General features: G+C 35.2%; 1 protein-coding gene across 2 annotated transcripts in view; it reads right to left on the bottom strand.

Moving 5' to 3' along the window:
- The window catches only part of SYCP1 (synaptonemal complex protein 1), a 134,526-nt gene that overhangs the window by 85,587 nt on the left and 28,534 nt on the right, over positions 1-20,405 (bottom strand). For both annotated transcript variants that reach the window (XM_024764897.1, XM_024764898.1), the window contains exons 12-15: positions 14,426-14,520; positions 13,742-13,926; positions 12,452-12,519; positions 5,236-5,297 (exon numbers count right to left, since the gene is read on the bottom strand). In XM_024764897.1, coding sequence (XP_024620665.1) covers positions 5,236-5,297; positions 12,452-12,519; positions 13,742-13,926; positions 14,426-14,520 — 410 coding nt within the window. The remainder of the gene's footprint in view (positions 1-5,235; positions 5,298-12,451; positions 12,520-13,741; positions 13,927-14,425; positions 14,521-20,405) is intronic.

Raw genomic sequence — 20,405 nt, 5'->3', positions numbered from 1 at the left:
ATCCCAGGGATGCAAGGATGGCTCAATATCTGCAAATTAATGTGATACACCACATTAACCAGATGAAGAATAAAAATTATATGATCATCTCAATAGATGTGGAAAAAGTTTTTGACAAAATTCAATATCCATTTATGCTAAAATCTCTCCAGAAAGTGAGTATAGAGGGAATATATCTCAACATAATAAAGGTCATATATGACAAGCCCACAGCTAACATCATACTCAACAGTCAAAAGTACTTCCTTTAAAATCAGGAACAAGACAAGGATGCCCACACTTGCCACTTCTACCTAACAAAGAATTGGAAATCCTAGCCACATCTATCATACAAGAAAAAGAAATAAAAGGAATCCAAATCAGAAAGGAAGAAGTAAAATTGTCACTGTTTGCATATGACATGATACTATAAACAGAAAATCCTAAAGACGCCACCAAAAAACTACTAGAACTCATCCATTAATTCGGTAAAGTTACAGGACACAAAATTAATACACAGAAATCTGCTGCAGTTCTATATACTAACAACAAACTAACAGAAAGAGAAATTAAGAAAGCAATCCCATTTACAATCACATCAAGGAGAATAAAATACCTATGAATAACTCTAAGTAAGGAAGTAAAAATCTCTACCTGGAAAACTATAAGACACTGATGAAAGAAATTGAAAACAAACAAAAAAAAGATGAAAAGGTATACCATATTCATGGACTCAAAGAATTAATGTCATTAAAACAACCACAATACCCAAGGCAATCTACAAATTCAATGCATTCCCTATCAAAATAACAATGGCATTTTTCACCATACTATAATAATTCTAAAATTTGTATGGAAACACAAAAGACCTCAGATTGCCAAAATGATCTTGAGAAAGAACAAAGCAGGAGGTATCATGCTACCTGATTTCAAACTCTACCACAAAGCTACAGTCATCAAAACAGTATGGTACTGGCACCAAAACAGACACATAGATCAATGGAACAGAACAGAGAGCGCAGAACTAAGCCCATGCTTATATAATCAATTAACCTACAACAAAAGAGCAAGAAATACAATGGGGAAAAGACAGCCTCTTTAATAAATGGTATTGGGAACACTGGAGAGCTACATTCAAAAGAATCAAACTGGACTACTCTCTCACACCATGCATAAAAATAAATTCAAAATGGATTGAAGACTTAAATGCAAGACCTGAAACCATAAAATTCCTAGGAGAAAACATAGGCAATACACTATTTGACATCAGTGTTAGCAATATCTTTTTTGGATATGTTTCCTCAGGCAAGGGAAAAAAAGCAAAATAAACAAATTGGACTATATCAAACTAAAAAACTTTTTCATAGAAAAGGAAACTATCAAAAAAATGAAAAGGCCACCTACTGAATGGGAGAAAATATTTGCAAATGATACATTCAAAAGGGGTTCATATACAAAGAAACAAAGAACTCATACAACTCAACATCAAAAAAAAAACAAACAAGCTCATTATAAAACAGGGCAGGGAAAAGGATCTGAAGAGAGATTTTTCCAAAGACATAAAGATGTCCAACCGGCACATGAAAAGATGCTCATCACCACTACTCAGGGAAAGGCAAATCAAAACCACAATGAGATACCACCTCCCATCTGTCAGAATGGCTGTTATCAAAAGATAAGAGATAACAAGTGTTGGTGAGGATGTGGAACAAAGGGAACCCTCATGCATTGTTGGTGGGATTAGCATTATTTACAATAGCTAAGATATGGAAGCAACATAAATGCCCATCAATTGATGAACAGATAAAGAATATGTGAGAAAGATAGATAGATAGATAACAGCCATAAAAAAAATGAAATCTTTTCATCTGCAACAACATAGGTGGACCCAGAGGGTATTATGTTGAAATAAGTTGTACAGAGAAAAGCAAATACTGTATGATTTCACTTATGTGAAATCTAAAAAACAAAACAAATGAACAGACACAACAAAACAGAAACAGAGTTATAGATACAGTGAAAAAACAGGTGGTTGCCAGAGGGGAGAGAGGTGAGGGTAGGAAAGAAATAGGCAAAGGAGACTAAGAGGTACAAACTTCCAGTTGCAAAATAAATGAGTCACAGGTATGAAATGTACAGTGTGGGGAATATAGTCAATACCTGTGTAATATATTCGTATGGTGACATACTGTAACTAGACTTATCACAGTGAACATTTCAAAATGTACAGAAATATCAAATCACTGGTGTGCAACAGGAACTAACATACTGTTTTAGGTCAATTATACTTCAAAACAAACAAACAAAGTCATAAAACAGAGATGAGATTTATGGTTATGGGGGTGGGCAAAATAAGGGAGGACGAGGAGTTGGATGAAGGCTGCCAAAAGGCACAAACTTCCAGTTGTAAGATAAACAGTACTAGGGATGTAACGTACAATGTGATATAATTCACACTGCTGTATGTTATTTATGAAAGTTGTTAAGACAGTAAATCTTAAGAGTTCTCATCACAAGGAAAATTTTTTTTCTATTTCTTTAATTTTGTATCTATATGAGATGATGGATGTAGACTTATTGTAATGTATGTAAGTCAAATCATTATGCTGTAGACCTTAAACTTATACAGTGCTGTATGACAATTATATCTCAAGAAAACTGGAAGAAAAAATAAAATACAATTAGATTCAAAAAATAAATACATTAAAAAAATTATACACAAAAGAATAATAAAGCTGGAGGAATCACACTACCCAAATCTAAGACTCACTATAAAGCTACAGTAAGCAAAACACTGGTGAATGGATAGACCACAAAAATCAATGAAACAGAAATAGCCCAGAAGTAGACCCACACAAATATGGTCAATTGATTTTTTTTATAAATGTGCAAGAGTAACTCAATAGAAAACGGAGAGTCTTGGGAATTCCCTGGTGGTCCAGTGCTTAGGACTCCGCACTTTCACTGCCGAGAGCTCAGGTTCAATCCCTGGTCGAGGAACTTAGATCCCGTAAGCCGCTTGGTGCAGCCAAAAAAATAAATACATACATACACACATACATATATAAAGAAAAAGAGAGTCTTTTCAACAAATGGTATTATCAGTACCCTACATCAATCCAAAGTATTTAAATCTTAAATATCTCTCAAAGTAGTATCTCATTACTACCATCATCTCCCAGCCTAAGTTCTCTTCTCTGGCTCCTGTGATTGTCTATTCTGAACTGTTCTCTTAATATATTGTGTTCTCCGTACTGCAAACCAAATGAGCTCTGCAAATCTGACCAAGTCACTCCCTGCTGAAATTCTTTACAGCTTCTCATTCCTCTTAGGATAAACATAAAATTCTGTTGATATGATTTTAAAGGGCCATGAATTTACAGGCTCCTACTACCTCTCTAGCCTCATTTTGCACCACACTCTTTCTTTCACTCCATGTTGTATTCACCATTCTCCTTCCTATCAAATGACCTTTGCACATATTTTCTCTACCTGATAAGCACTTCCCTTCCTTCTCTGGATTTCAGTTCAATCTTTACTTTTTCAAAAAACGTCTCCTAAACTCTCTGCATAGTTCAAATCCCTTTATTACACTGTAAACTAATCCTTTATTGCCCTTGACACCATTGTATTATTCCCTTTGAATGGCTGCTTGTATTTAAGTATGATTATTTCATGACTAGCTCCATGAAAACAGGATATGCATCCATTTGCTCCCCAGTGCATCCCCAGAGTATACCATAAAAGGAACTCAACAAATGTTTGTTAAATGAATAAATGTATCTTATTCACCCTTCACAACCACCCTATGAGATATGTACAATTATTTCCCCCATTTCATAAAATGGAAAAACCAAGGCATCAAGAATTTAGGTAAATTGCTCTAGGTCATACAGCTAAGAAGTAAAAAGCTGGATACCATCAAAGCATTATGATTCTAAGGACCAAGATATTAATTATGCTCTAACGGCTATTCAAATAAAACAAAACCTAAACCAATCCTTGTCCATGTAGGAATGTAAGAATAATACTTTAGTATTAATTCATTCAACAAATATTTACAAAGTGCTTACAAAGTGTCAGTTACTGTGCTAAGTACTGAGGTTACAGGGCAAACAGGACAAAGGTTCTTAGCCCTTATTGGAGCATTCCACTATTTATTTATTGACCACCTACTATGTGCCAACTACTGTGCTAAGTAAAGGAGACTCTAAAGGGTGAATAAAGCTTTAAATAATTATACCAAAAATAAATTAAATTTCATTTGTGATAAGTGCTATAAAGGAAAAATTCAGGGTGCTAGAGGAACAAGCTATACAGAGACCTAAACTAGCTAGGAATGTCAAGAGAGATTTCTAAAGAATTGATATTTAAGCTGAGACCTGAAGTATAAGTTTACATTATCAAATTTGAAAGAAATGTAAATATTATTATTTGCAAGAATTTGTGCAAAAGCAATTCACTGAAGAAAGGATAAGCATTTGAAAATAGTGCTTCCCAAGAGATGGAAGAATTAGGAGTTGCAAAATCAGGTAGAGATGTGATTGGTTAAACCCAAAATCAAAGACCTGTAATGATAAACAATATTGTCTTTTATAAGCAAAGGTTGGCAAACTACAGCCTCTGAGACAAAATCAGCCCACAACCTTCTTTTGTAGGCCCTTGAACTAAGAATGGTTCTTACATTTTTATAAGATTGTTAAAAATAAAAGAAAAAAAATGGAAGGGGAGGAGAAAATTAACATTCTGTATATAGCCACAAAGCCTAAAATATTTACTATCTAGTCCTTTACAAAAAAAGTTTACCAACCCATGCTCTACACACTATAATCAAGTAAAAGATAATGAAGCCTATCCTAACAAATTCATTAAATATGATTCTATTTGAATACTAAACGTAGGTACTGAATAGATATCATACATATCTTTCTCAAAATTGCAGCTTTGTGGCTCAAAGTTATCAAACGCACACCAAATTTACAATCAGCTACAGAATAGGCATATTTGATCTCACTTAAATGTACTGTCAACACATGCTTAAGTAATATAAACACCTATACCGACAGTTATCAAAATATACCATAAAAATTGATAGAGATAAGAAATGTGGCTTCACTAAAACCAAATGTAGTTTTTTTTATATTTTAGTTGAAAAACTACCATAAGACATCTATAGGATGAGAGTCTAAGTCACTGGATTTAATACTATTTTGAAAAATAATTGCTACATATTAATAAGAGAAACCATACACTTACCAAGATTTTGTTCAATTCTTCAAGTTCTACTTCTTTGTTATTTTTAAGCTTAGTCATCTCTTCTAAAAAATCAAAAGAATATAAATGCGTTAAAAGCTGGATTTAAAAAAATGGGAAAGGAGAGACAAGAAAACAAAAAAAAGATTCCATTTTTAAAAGACATTCTTTCATAGCTGTACCATTCAAATAGCCTCCAACCTGATTTCTCCACTTCTATTCCTCACTACCAACACTCCCCCATCCAACATCAAATTTACCTTCCATACAGAAGTGACAATGATCTTTTAAAAATGTAAACAAGATCATGTCATTCCTCTAATTAAAATCTTTCAGTGGTGTTCCTTTGCCAGCAGAATAAAATCAAAATTCCTTTCCTTGGCCCTACCTGATTTGGTCCTTATTACCCCATACTCACTTCATTCCCCTTTCCATATTTCTTCTTACACTTAGTCACAAAGGTTTTCATTCACTCACATGTATTAACCAAGCTCCTTCACACCTCAGGGCATTTCTACATGCTTTTCCTCCTGAATGAAAAGCTCTCTCCAACTCACATGCTTTCCCTTAACTAAATCTCACTTATTTAGGTCTCAGTTTAAGGCCATCCTTGATCACCAAATCTAGATTAGGCCTTATTATTTTCTTATATTTTGTCATTTTCATTCATTTCATTCCTTCATAGCACTTATCCCAATTTGTAATTAAATATTTATTTGTAATTATTCATTTTATGTGTCTCCGAGTGCAAAATCTCATGAGAACAAAGACCATGTCTGTTATGTTCCTAATGAATATCCAAAGCTAAATGAGAAACATCTAAGTCTAAGTTCTATAGTTATTGTGTATCTAATAACCAAAGAAGAAGCAATAGAAAAAACTAGAGGGAGAATCTATTATACAACCAGAGTGAAAATAAATGTGGGCACAGAGATAGAAAACTGACCACAGGAGTAAAACCTGTTTAGAGCTATATTAGACTGAACTGAAGATGGGAGACACATGAAGAAGCAAAGAAAACTGTACCAAGTAAAGAAACACACAAAAATTATTTGACAAAGATTCTGAATTTACAGTTGTCTTTAACTTACTTGTTATGCACTACCTCATTCTTTAAATGAACAATGAAGAGACAAAGAGTTTGAACTTAGGCAATTAGATGGCTCTTAAATCTGCAACACAGAATAGTCAGATTTGTATTTTTAAAGGAACACTCTAGCATAAATGCAGAGAATGAACAAAAGGTAGACAAGACTGGAAACAAAAAGATTGATTCTAAAGATACTGCAATTAGTTCTGGTCAGAGATGTCTGGTTCCAAGCTAATGTCAAGATATAAGGGGTAGAGTAGGCTGTATCTGAGGAGTGCACGGAATAACAGTGGTCTTAGGATAGGTCAATGATTGTAACTCCTGAGGGGACAGTGGAGGCATACACTAATCAAGATGTAATCCTACGAAAATATCATTAAGGAAGAATGCAAAGTGTAGCCAGGAAACAATGCAGTAAGAATGAGGGCTACTGCAGTAAGAAAGAAGGTTATGAATAAAGGCCAAAGCAAACAGAAGCCTAGTAAACACAAAAAGAGATGAACAAAGATGAGGACAAATGAGGGTAATATGAAGCATGGTTTATGATAATGTCCCAGACACAATTTGTGTTCCATTATGTTACTCACATGCATCCCTCTCCTAGGCTAAGAGAATGTGCTTGAAACTCTGAAAACCAGGAAAGAGGAAATGAGGACTTGAACTGTTCTAGGTATGTGGAGATGAAGAAAAGGGGGAAGATTCAGAAGATATTTAAGAGTTAAAAACTCTTAAATTAGTTAGATTTTAAGAGCTAGATATTAAGAGTTAGAAACAACAGCATTAGCTAACCAATTAGAAGTGAAAGGTAAGGGAGAAAGAAGATTTTTTGGTTTTGAGAACTATACTATCAATCAAAGAAGGAAATAAACTAATGTTGAGTACTTACATCATTGTTAATGATACTCTCCTAAACATAATACTTTGCACACTCCATCATTCTCTACAACTATCCAAATCCTCTCTGTATCTTAAACTCTACTTTGTTTTTTAAATCTACCTATTCTATAAAGCCTTTTCCAACTCTGCAGTCCACATTGATACCTTGGCTTCCTCTTGTTAACAGCATTAACATATTTCCATCAATAAGAAATCTGTGAGCACTCACTCCAAATATATAAATATTTATACAATACAAATACATATTTATATTTTATAAATTTATATAAAATACATATATTATTCATTATAAAACATATATACAGCATTAAAAATAAATAGAAATAGAAGTTCTAATACTTCCTTCCCTAATCCTAAACAGAAGTCTCGCTCACTCCTTTAATTTTTGAAACATGGTTCTAATGATTTTATGAATTCAAACTTTCTCCTACAATAATTAGAGATTTCTCAAGAACATGGTATTTCACTTCTTGTATATGTTTCCACCTAAGATAGTGCTAAGAAACACACATAGAACTATTTCACAGTTCTGGAATTCCTTATCCAAACTTCTCATAATATATTGCTCTACTAAGAGAAAAATCACATTATGCATTCGATCTTTCAATATGACAATAACAGCCACTTATATTCAATATCAGATTTAATTATCCCATAGTCTACAACATTCAATTGACCAATTCTAAAGAACATAGGTATATGCAGTGATTTAAGACAGTATGTTATGGTCTAAAGGAAGATTTAAAAAATGGGTGAAATATGCATTCACAATCATTCTAATGTAAAATAATACTAAAAATATTATTTACCATTGGATAGTACAATTTTGGATGTTCAAAACAGTCTAGTCTGTAATGGAAAAGTAAGCTTTGCAAAAGGAAAAGCATAAATTGGGTTTCAAAGTTCAACCAAACATCCTAACAGGCACTACTGCTTACAATTATTTTAATTATATAAGTATTCAAAGTTAATAATAAAGATTATAGAAAGTTATAGAGATTTCCAGAAAAATGCCTGCCAATCCATGAATTATCTTAATTTATAAAATAATTCTTTTCACCAAAATTGGAAAAAAATGTTTATATATATTTATAATTCTCCACAATTATAAATATGAGGCTTTATAAATATGAAGCATAGACTTATTAAAATTAGCTAACTAAATGGTCATAAATTCACAAAATAACTACAAACTTCTCTTTCTTTTAGCCATGAAAGTTGAGTATTAACAACACCACATGATAAAATAGGGTCACATTTTCCTGAAAATAGTTCATAATCCAACATGGCCAATAAATGAAATTTCAAAATTCAATCAAAATATAAGACATTTCCCACTAAGAATTATTATTACAGCCTCTGAATCCTAAATTAAGAAAAAAAGACTACAGGAGGAAGACATTCCACCCGTGGGCAGCAGCTTCAGGCCATGCTCCAGAGTTCCAGCCTACCCTACACATTTCAGACTTGCCTAGCCAGCCACTAAAACCTTGAGAATGCATCAAGCGCACGTTTATAACACTCTATGGAAGGAATCTTCTCTTCCCATATGCAGAGCCTAAAAAGCCACGGCAACTGTCTAGAAGGAGAACAAGGGGTAAAAGGCAGTTTCAGGCACAAGCCTCTTAGATATCCTCATCCACCAGTGGGCAGAGAGCAGAAGCAAGAAGAACTACAATCCTGCACCCTGTGGAATGAAAACCACATTCACAGAAAGATAAACAAAATACAAAGGCAGAGGGCTATGTACCAGATGAAGAAACAAGATAAAACCCCAGAAAAACAACTAAATGAAGAGGAGATAGGCAACCTTCCAGAAAAAGAATTCAGAATAATGATAGTGAAGATGATCCAGGACCTCAGAAAATGAATGGAGGCAAAGACTGAGAAGATGCAAGAAATATTTAACAAAGACCTAAAAGAATTAAAGAACAAACAGAGATGAACAGTACAATAACTGAAATGAAAACTACACTAGAAGGAATCAATAGAAGAATAACTGAGGCAGAAAACGGATAAGTGACCTGGAAGACAGAACGGTGGAATTCACTGCTGATGAACAGAATAAAGAAAAAAGAATGAAAAGAAATGAAGAGAGCCTAAGAGACCTCTGGGACAATATTAAATGCAACAACATTCGCATTATAGGGGTGCCAGAAAGAGAAGAGAGAGAGAAAGGACCCAAGAAAATATTTGAAGAGATTACAGTCAAAAAATTCCCTAACATGGGAAAGGAAATAGCCACGCAAGGCCAGGAAGCGCAGAGAGTCCCATACAGGATAAACCCACGGAGAAACACGCTGGGACACATAGCAATCAAATTGGCAAAAATTAAAGACAAAGAAAAATTATTGAAAGCAGCAAGGGAAAAATGACAAATAATATACAAGGGAACTCCCATAACATTAACAGCTGATTTCTCAGCAAAAACTCTACAAACCAGAAGGGAGTGGCATGACATACTTAAAGAGATGAAAGGAAAGAACCTACAACCAATATTACTCTACCTGGCAAGGATCTCATTCAGATTGGATGGAGAAATCAAAAGCTTTACAGACAAGCAAAAGCTAAGAGAATTCAGCACCACCAAATCAGCTGTACAAGAAATGCTAAAGGAACTTCGCTAAGAGGGAAACACAAGAGAAGAAAAGGGCCGACAAAAACAAACCCAAAACAATTAAGAAAATGGTCATAGGAACATACATATCGATAATTACCTTAAACATGAATGGATTAAATGCTCCAAACAAAAGACACAGGCTTAAAAAAAAAAAAAAAGACACAGGCTTGCTGAATGGACACAAAAACAAGACCCATATATGTGCTGTCTACAAGAGATGCACTTTAGGCCTAGGGACACATACAGACTGAAAGTGAGTGGATGGAAAAGATATTCCATGCAAATGGAAATCAGAAGAAAGCTGGAGTAGCAATACTCATACCAGATAAAATAGGCTTTAAAATAAAGAATGTTACAAGAGACAAGGAAGGACACTACATAATGATCAAGGGATGAATCCAAGAAGGAGATATAACAATTATAAATATATATGCACCCAACATAGGAGCACCTCAATACATAAGGCAACTGCTACCAACTATAAAGGAGGAAATCGACAGTAACACAATAATAGTGGGGGGCTGTAAACCTCACTTACACCAATGGACAGATCATCCAAACAGAATATTAATAAGGAAACACAAGCTTTAAATGACATAATAGACCAGATAGATTTAATTGATATTTATAGGACATTCCATCCAAAAACAGCAGATTACACCTTCTTCTTAAGCGCAAATGGAATATTCTCCAGGATAGATCACATCTTGGGTCACAAATCAAGCCACAGTAAATTTAAGAAAATTGAAATCATATCAAGCATGTTTTCTGCCCACAACGCTATGAGATTAGAAGTGAATTACAAGGAAAAAACGTAAAAAACACAAATGCATAGAGGCTAAACAATACGTTACCTTCTTGCATTCCTATATACTAATGATGAAAAATCTGAAACAGAAATTAAGGAAACACTGCCATTTACCTTTGCAACAAAAAGAAAATACCTAGGAATAAACCTACCTAGGGAGACAAGAGACCTGTATGCAGAAAACTATAAGACACTGATGAAAGAAATTACAGATGATACCAACAGATGGAGAGATATACCATGTTCTTGAATTGGAAGAATCAGTATTGTGAAAATGACTATACTACCCAAAGCAATCTACAGATTCAATGCAATCCCTATCAAATTACCAATTGCATTTTTTACAGAGTTAGAACAAAAAATCTTAAAATTTGTATGGAGACACAAAAGACTCTGAATAGCGAAAGCTGTCTTGAGGGAGAAATACAGAGCTGGAGGAATCAGACTCCCTGACTTCAAAGCTACAGTAATCAAGACAATATGGTACTGGCACAAAAACAGAAATATAGATCAATGGAACAAGATAGAAAGCCCAGAGATAAACTCATGCACCTATCGTCAACTAATCTATGACAAAGGAGGCAAGGATACACAATGGAGAAAAGACAGTCTCTTCAGTAAGTGGTGCTGGTAAAACTGGACAGCTACATGTAAAAGAATGAAATTAGAACACTCCCTAACACCATACACAAAAATAAACTCAAAATGGATTAGAGAGCTAAATGTAAGACCGGACACTATAAAATGCTTAGAGGAAAACATAGGAAGAACACTCTTTGACATAAATCACAGCAAGATATTTTTAAAACCACCTCCTAGAGTAATGGAAATAAAAACAAAGATAAACAAATGGAACAGCGACTGCGCAGGTGCAAGTGGAGAGCCTTGGGCTTGGCGCAGGAGCACACGTGGCTCTGTGGCTCGTCAGTCTTACTCAGGGTCTTGGTCCCATCACTCCAGTGAATGGCTCTTCTCAACATCACCACTGGGATGTGGCACTCCTGCTGCTGATGGAGTTGGAAAATTCCGTAAGGCAAGGCCCAGTGACATTTCACATGGCGTAGGAGGAAAAACCTTGGACAGGCAATGGACTGAAAGAACAAGACTACGGAAGCACCCAGCTCCAAAAGTCCCAGCCTGCCACTATAGAATGGCCATGTGGATAAAAGGCTATTGGCGCTGCAGCCAGGAGTCACTGCTATGCCTCTTAGGTGGGAGAGGCAACTTCAGGACACTGGTCCACAAGAGACCTCCCAGCTCCATGTAATATCAAACGGAGAAAATCTCCCAGAGACCTCCATCTCAACACCAACACCCAGCTTCACTCAATGACCAGCAACCTACAGTGCTGGACACCCTATGCCAAACAACTAGCAAAACAGGAACACAACCCCACCCATTAGCAGAGAGGCTGCCTAAAATCATAATAAGGCTACAGACACCCCAAAATACACCACCAGAAGTGGACCTGCCCACACCAGAAAGACAAGATCCAGCCTCATCCACCAGAACACAGGCACTAGTCCCCTCCACCAGGAAGCTATATATAGTAAGAAAAATAAAAAAGACTACAAAACATCTGTTAGGCTCCTTACAATTCTAGGTATGTATGAACTGCATAATGAAACTGAAAAGTCTTTCTTAAGATTTAAATTTTCTATCTTTGAAAAATCAAATTAATAGTTATCAAATAATCATTATTGGTAAATGATGGAGGAGAAACTATATTTTATTCTGAAATAATGTTGATGGTTTTATAATTGGCTAATATTATCATGTACATATGTTATCCTCTAAAACTTACCCAGATCACTTGATTTCTTCTGAAGCTCGATGGTAAGTACTTTCAATTGATCTTCACTTCTTTCCAATCTTGTAAAATATATTAGTTCATAATGTAAAATATTCTTTTAGTCAGAATTCATCTAGTAACTAAAACTGGTGCAATTTAGCAACAGTATATCTTATCATAGATTCACTCATTCAATTATTACACATTTCTTGACAACCTACTTTGTGTCAGATAGTGTAACATTTCAAAACAAGATATTACTATTATACATACATAGTTGTATATTAATTACATCTACATAAAACCTCAAACTTATTGTCATGATTTATCTCTTAGCTATTGATGATAATCAAATTAACGCATCCTAGAACTTTGAAAGAGATTGAGTACATAACTACTATTATACTGAATTCTGCCTTAGGAACAATATATGAGAATTACCCAATTCACTTAACTCCACTGGCTTTCCATTTCCTCATCTATAAAACTGAGGTAATTGGAACAGATGACATCCAAAGTCACTTAAAATTTGAAAATCACCTGGATAGGTCAATCAAGAATATACAAGATTAGCTGAGCTAGAATATCTAGTTTTCCTTCCTTCACTATACACAAGCAGTAGAGAAGAAACTCTACTAGGCCCAGGTCATGACTTCAGAGAGAAGCTTATTCCTCTCTTTCATCTTCCAGACTTAATTAACCCTTATACTAACAGGACAAAAATAATTACCTAGGCCTCATAACACAACTTCATATAAACATTTCCTTAATACAAAGTAGTGGAAAACAGATGAAGTTTTTAACTCAAGTTTTAGAAAAACTATTTAGATGAAATGCACATGAATATTTTATATATATCTAACCATATTCATTAATCCATTGATTTATTAAAAATGTTTGAGTACCTACTCTGTACCAGGCTAGTTGTTAAATTTATAAATCACAAAGAAGGTTACAGACCCCAGTAAAAACAAACCAACAACCTAGGAAGTTATTTCTATTTAATAACCCACAGTTAATTAAATATGTGATATCACTGCATCAGCCCTTATGAGCTTGTCTATATTGCTTAACTCTATGAAAAGCATGCATGGGAACTATCCTAGAGAATACCTGCTATCTTTTTCTGGGATACCTGCCTACCCAATACAAACTCTTAAAATGTGTTCCCACTTTATATATAAAAAAGAGACTTGGTTATAGTTGTTATAGGAATTACAAGTCAGTTGTCAATGAATAGAAAATGGCACTGAATATTAGAAGTAAATTGCTTTTATTCAGCTAAATAAGAAGTATTTTTACCTTTGCTGTTCTGTTGTCAATAATTCTTTCAAGTTGCAGGCAGTAGTTTTAAGTTCAGTAACCACAAATGAATGGGCAGCTTTAGCTTCATTAAGTTCTTCCATTTGCGCTTCTTTTTCTCCAGTGAGCTGATATATTTTTTTTGTTGCTATTTGTAAATCTTCCTCTAAAGCCTTTTGAGTACTCTAAATGAAATAAAGTACAAAAAAAACCCCTATGAACCAAGGGCCTTAAGAAAAAAGGCTGAATTCATCTGCTTTCTGTAATTCACTGCCTCTCCCTCCCTCTCTCCTTTTCTTTCACCCCTCCTCTACTCCACCCTGGCCAATCTGGAGTGCCACACCCACTACTCTTATTTCAATTCACCATTCCTCCAAAGCCCACCTATACTCCCAATCCCTCCATGGAGTCTTCCTAACCAATCCAGCCCATAATGTTCTTTCAATTCTTAGAAATATTGTAGAATTTTTGCCTGAATCATGTTGGTACCTAGCATAGTCTTGTATTTGTTATACTTTTGATGTGTTTTTATCAAATGTCTCTAAACTATAAGCATTTGTAGACAGAGATTGTATCTTCTCTGTTTGAAGCTTCAGGTCCTTGTACATAGTATTAGCATTCAGTAAATATTTGTTGACTGATGGTGTGAGAATTATCACACACTAATCAGTTTTTAAATCATACCACACTTATTTGCAAAGACATTTTAATATCTTCTAGTTCTGATGTCAAATGATCCTTCTTCTCATTTGATTCTTTTAAGCTTTCATTCTGTAATTCTAAAAAAGAAAGTTGCAGATAGGTAATACTTAATAAAAAATACATATCAAGAAAACAAGTTATTTGTAACAATTACTTTTTCCTCTATTACATACTCCAAAATGAGAGAGAATTATGCATATACAGATGCACTGATATCATCACCTTTTACTGACCTTTCAAGATTGTTATTGCCCAAGGACTCAAAGGTGAATATATAGGGACATTTTGTGCTACATTTTTTAATACTAGCTAAGCATTAGAAACAACCTAAATATCCAAAAGGAGACATTAAATTATGGTGATACAATGGTATATCATGTAGCCAGCCACTGTAAATGATGATATAGATGTTTATTTATTTATTACTAATTTTAATATTCATAAAAATCATAGAATAAAAAGGGCAACTTAAAAACAGTATTTATATAAATAGTACATATGAAAGGAAAGAATACACATAAAAATCTCAAAAGTAATTTGTCTCCTAATGGTGAAATTATTCATGATATTCATTATTCCCTATCTTGATTTTTATATTTTTCTAAATAATTGCATTTACTTATTTAAATATTATGAAAAAAAGCTACTGACTCCACTTGATAGCTAAATATTTACTAAATCCTAAGTGCCAGGTGCTAGTTTATATGCTTTACACATATGCAGTCACTTTTCAACCTCATAAAAAACACTAAGGGAAAACTGTTCATACCCTTCTCTGGGTTCAAATTATTCTATTTCCTTTTACTAGCTACCTACACTTGGGCATGATACTTAACCAATCTCTCTCTACTTTTCCCACACGTAAAATGATAGTTATTCATATCTTGAAGAGTTCCTGTTAGGATTACACACGATAATGCAACTTAAAACATTTAACCACAGTGTTTTCTAGCATATAGTCAACAAATGTTAAATACTATTATGATGATGGTAATGATGGTATAGTGTATACCGAAACTGGACCTTAAAATTCAAGGTATTTACAGTACAACTGGGCAGGCAGACAAATAATCAAAGATAAGTGCTGATGGGTAGTCACTAGAAATTCTGGGAATATATCAATACATAGAGAGGACACCAAAGCTTAATAGGACCAGTAACGGTTAGAGGTAAGGGGAGACAGACATAGAGAGGGAAAGTTCCAGAAAATGACAGCTGGGTTGAAACATTTGAAAGCCAGTAACAATTAACAAGAGTAATGGGAGTTGGGAGAAAATCACAAGAGATGTGAAAGAGCATATACAAAGGCAAAAATGGAAGAGACAGGATGACACATTCTGAAATCTAAAGGAAATATATTTCAATAGCATGAAACTTAAAGTACGAGGGAGAAATCACAGCAGATATGATTGGAAAAATAATGACAAAATCATAACAGGATTCATATAACTTGCTCAGAGGTGTACGCTTCCTAAGTCATGAAAAACAATGAAGGATGTTAAACAACAGAATAATGTTCCAGGTTTATATTTTTTTTTAATTCCAATCTCAAAATCTGTGTAGAAATGAAGGGGCTAGTGCTCCAACTCTCAGAAAGAAATAGGAAAAGTAGATCTGGAGAGGGGGCAATGATAACTAAAGATTGTCTATTATCATACTATTTATAATGGTCTGTCAATAAGTGTCTCCTCTGAGAAACCATAATCACGAACTAGTACTTAGGCATGTGTGGGAACAGAATATATGCTGCTTGAATATCCTAAAAAGCTCCAAACCAAAACTTAGTTTGAAGTTCCCCTAAGTTCCCCCAGGATTCCAGAAGCTGCAAATGTAAATTTCCTCTGTAAAAATATACTTCCAGTTCAGGTCTTAAAGAATTTCCACAGCTGAAATTACATGACCTCACAATCAAAAATCACAAGAGTAAACAAAGCACTACGAGCAAAGTCAGTAGAATGAACAAAAGACAGACTTTGACCTGACTGTAAGATTTTAGATGTTAGAATTACTGGCTGTAGAATTTAAAAAATAAGTATTATATCATTTTTAAAAACTAAAAGAAGGAACTTCCCTGTCAGTCCAGTGGTTAAGACTCCATGCTTCCAATGCAGGGGGCACAGGTTTGATCCCTGGTCGGGGAACTAAGATCCCACATGCCGTGCGGTGCAGACAAAAATTTTAAAAACACAAAAATACTAAAACAAATAAGGGGACTTCCCTGGTGGTGCAGTGGTTGAGAGTTCGCCTGCCGATGCAGGGGACACGGGTTTGTGCCCCAGTCCGGGAAGATCCCACATGCATGGAGCGGCTGGGCCTGTGAGCCATGACCACTGAGCCTGCACGTCTGGAGCCTGTGCTCCACAACGGGAGAGGCCACAACAGTGAGAGGCCCGCGAACCGCAAAAATAAATAAATAAATAATAAATAAATAAATAAATAAAATAAAAAATAAAAGAAATAAGGAAGATGTCCTAAAACTATCTAGAAATGACATATAAAATTGAAACTGACAATTTCACTGGGGTAATAGTGAGGTATGTCATTCAAACAAACATTCCTCTAAAAAGGAATAAAAATTCAGGATCAAATATTAAGAACATTAAAATCACTAAACTCCCAACGAAATAATAAGAAATTACCAGGCACAAAGTGAAGGGAAAATAGAAACTTAGAGAAGTAAGATAAGTACAAAACCTGCTTTTGCCTCAGGGGAATTTGCAGGTCCTGGCAAAGCTGGACTTTTGATTTGAAATTATGATGAAATGAGAAAAAGAAATATGAAAATCCAAAGACTATATAAGGTAAGAAGCCCAAGAATTAAACCTTTGTACAATAAGCTAGAACAATCATTATATGTGGAGGGAGCAAAAGTAAACAAACCCTCAAGCAAATCTACAGCACAGGTTCACATCACCTGAGTGGTCCAGTTAATCCCAAGCCATGAAACGGACTTAAGGTGGGTAGAGCCACCATGCACATGGTAAAAGTAAATAGGAATCTTCCAAAGAGGAAGTTAAATTACTTACATACTAGGCAAGGCTTACAATACTTACAAATTTTTTCAAGAAAAATAATAAACATGTAGTCAAAGACAACAAGGCACCCAATAAAACAAGGCTAAATAAATAAAACAAAATCTGGACTAAAATATATCAGAAACAAAAGACAGTATGAGGCCCACAAACATTTAAGATAAAGAATTATCAGAAAGAAACTATAAAATAGCTATTCTTAGTATATTTAAAGAATAAAAACCTTGAAAATAATAAGAAACAGAAAATTACATAAAGTAGAATAGCAGATTTGAAAAATAAGTAAGAATAACATCTTAAACATCTTAATAACTGAAAATAAAATTGGAAGAGTTCATAGTGGGTGAGAAACAAATGAAGAGAGAATTAGTGAATGACAAGATAGGTGAAAAGAAATCGTCAAGAATAAGGCACAGAAAAGCAAAACTGTGAAAAGATGGAAAAGAAATTAAGAGTCACAGAAGATAGAGAAAATTAACATGATTTTTATTCAAAGTTCCAGAATGAGAGGAAACAGAGAATAGAGCAAATATAATGTTTGAAGGAAAGCAATAATAAAGGACATTAATTTACAGACTCAAGAAGCTGTAAAATAAGATTAAGCATATATCTTAACATATCATACTGAAAATGCTAAAATATCAAAGGCAAAGAAAATCTAAAAAGCCACAATAGAGGGAGAAGATAACTTATATTCAAAGGTTCAACAGTTAGGTTGAAAAATGACACAAAGGAAGCCAAAAGAAAGCAAGATGCTACCTTCAGTGTTCTCAAACATATAGTTTTAACATATAGTGTGCCAACTAGAAATACATATCAAACAAAAAAATCCTTTCCAGATGAGAATGGATAAACAAATGTTCAGACAAAATCATCACAAGAATATGCTCACTAAAGCATATTCTAAGTATTACTCTTCAAGGTAGAAAGAATATGATCCAAACAAAAGATCTGAGAATTAAGAGGAGGGATCAAAATCAAGATGGCAGAGTAGGAGGACACAAAACTCACCTCCCCACGAGGAACACATCAAAAATACATTTATACGTGGAACAATTCTCACTGAAAACTAACTGAAGAATGTCAGAAAAACTCTTGTACATCCAAGGCTGTAAGAAAGATCCACATGGAATCCAGTAGAAAGGAAAGAGAAGCAATCAGATCGGGACCTGTGCCCCTGTGAAGAGACACGGAAGAGGAGGGGAATCCTCCTTGGGGAGAGAGCAGTTCAAACCACGTATTGGGCACCTCAGCTCTCAGGTCCAAAAGTGGGAAGACAAGTCCCCTAAGCTGGTTAGAAAACCAGTGAGACTAACAAGGGGGCTGTAAGAAACCTGAACTCAACTTGTGAAGAACTGCAACACTTGCTTACTCCTGAAACAAGGCAGAGAAAGCAAACTGAAACTGCACTGTACTCTGTCCCATTTCCCACAACTTCCACAGTGTGCTACCCAGCCTGAGCCAAGTGCCTGCTCAGGCTTTGCTTGCTTTGCCCACAACTCCACACTACGTAAAGGGCTGCTGTGGCTGACCCGAGTGCTCAATTGTGAGGGACCATGCCAGCCCAAACACAAAACAGCATCTGAATAGGGAGGGGCATCCATTATCAGCACTTAAAGCAACAGTACATCAGAAGTGGTCCCAGGCTCTGACTACAGCTGACACCACCACAGCCCGCACCCAGACCCACACAGAGCACCCACACCAGCCCTGCCTACTCTGCAGTCCAACTCCAAACTAGGGTGAGGGTTGCAAAGGCATTTTAGTCCCATCTGAATGGGGCAGGGACAGCTATTAATGGTGCTTACAGATGCAGCACTTAAGCAGTCCAGACTCTGACTGTGACCAGGGATGCCACAGACCATACCCAGACCCACGCCGAGCACTTGCACTGGCCCCTCTTGCTCCAGCACTGCTCTGCATGGGGTAAGGGTGCCAGTGCTGGGAGGGAAGAGCACACACTTAGAAGGAACAAAGACAGATCAGACCAAACCCTTAGGTTTCCTCCTTGAGCAACGTGAGACCTGACCCTGCCCCCAATAGGGTGGTGTTGGCCACTTAGAAAAGAAACACCAGCTCACAACTGGCTCTGGCTCTAGTCCCTCCATCTCCAGCTCAACCTCTTACCAAGGTGATAGCTGCCAGCACATGCTGGGAAAAAACACGACTCACATCAGATCCCACTCTCCCACCACAGCCAATGGGCACACTCAGACTCTCCCATACAAGAATACCCCTTCAGGACCTCAATGGGTAACTTTTTCACCTAATTTCATCAAAACAGAGAAAGTTAAGCAAAATGAGAAGACAGATGAATTTCTTTCAATCAACAGAACAAGAGAAAAACCCTAAAAACAACTGATGAAACTAATAAATAATTTACCAAATAAAGAGTTTAAACCATTAGTAATAAGAATGCTACCTGAATTAGAGAAAAGAACAGATGAACACAGTGAGAATTTTAACAAGAAACAAGAAAATATAAAAAAGAAACAGTAAGAACTGAATAATACAATAATTAAATGAAAAACACACTACAGGGAATTAACAAGTGACTAAGTGATATAGAAGAATGCATAAATGATCTGAAAGATAGAAAAATGTAAATCGCCCAATCAGCAAAAATATTTTCCAGCAAAAATGCCAAAAAAGTCCTAAAAATAACATTAATCAAACAATATGTAAAATTGAATAAAATAACATAAAAATAATAATAAAAGTAGATTCATAACCAGGGATAAAAAGTTAATATTAGAAAATTAGGTTTAACATTAGAAAATAATCACTAATAAATTAAAGGGAAAAAAACATATGACAGATTTTGCGCCTGCGTAAAACACTGATTACCGTAACTTTTTCCCTACTTCCAAAACTTACCCCACACCTAAGACCACCCTGAGTATCCCATAAATACCCAAGTCCCCTCGCCT

Source organism: Neophocaena asiaeorientalis, unplaced genomic scaffold (assembly GCF_003031525.2).
Source record: "Neophocaena asiaeorientalis asiaeorientalis breed wild unplaced genomic scaffold, Neophocaena_asiaeorientalis_V1.1 scaffold62, whole genome shotgun sequence".
Classification (NCBI taxonomy): Eukaryota; Metazoa; Chordata; class Mammalia; order Artiodactyla; family Phocoenidae; genus Neophocaena; species Neophocaena asiaeorientalis.
The sequence above is the reverse complement of the archived record's forward strand: the minus strand, read 5'-3'. Positions and strand labels throughout refer to the sequence as shown.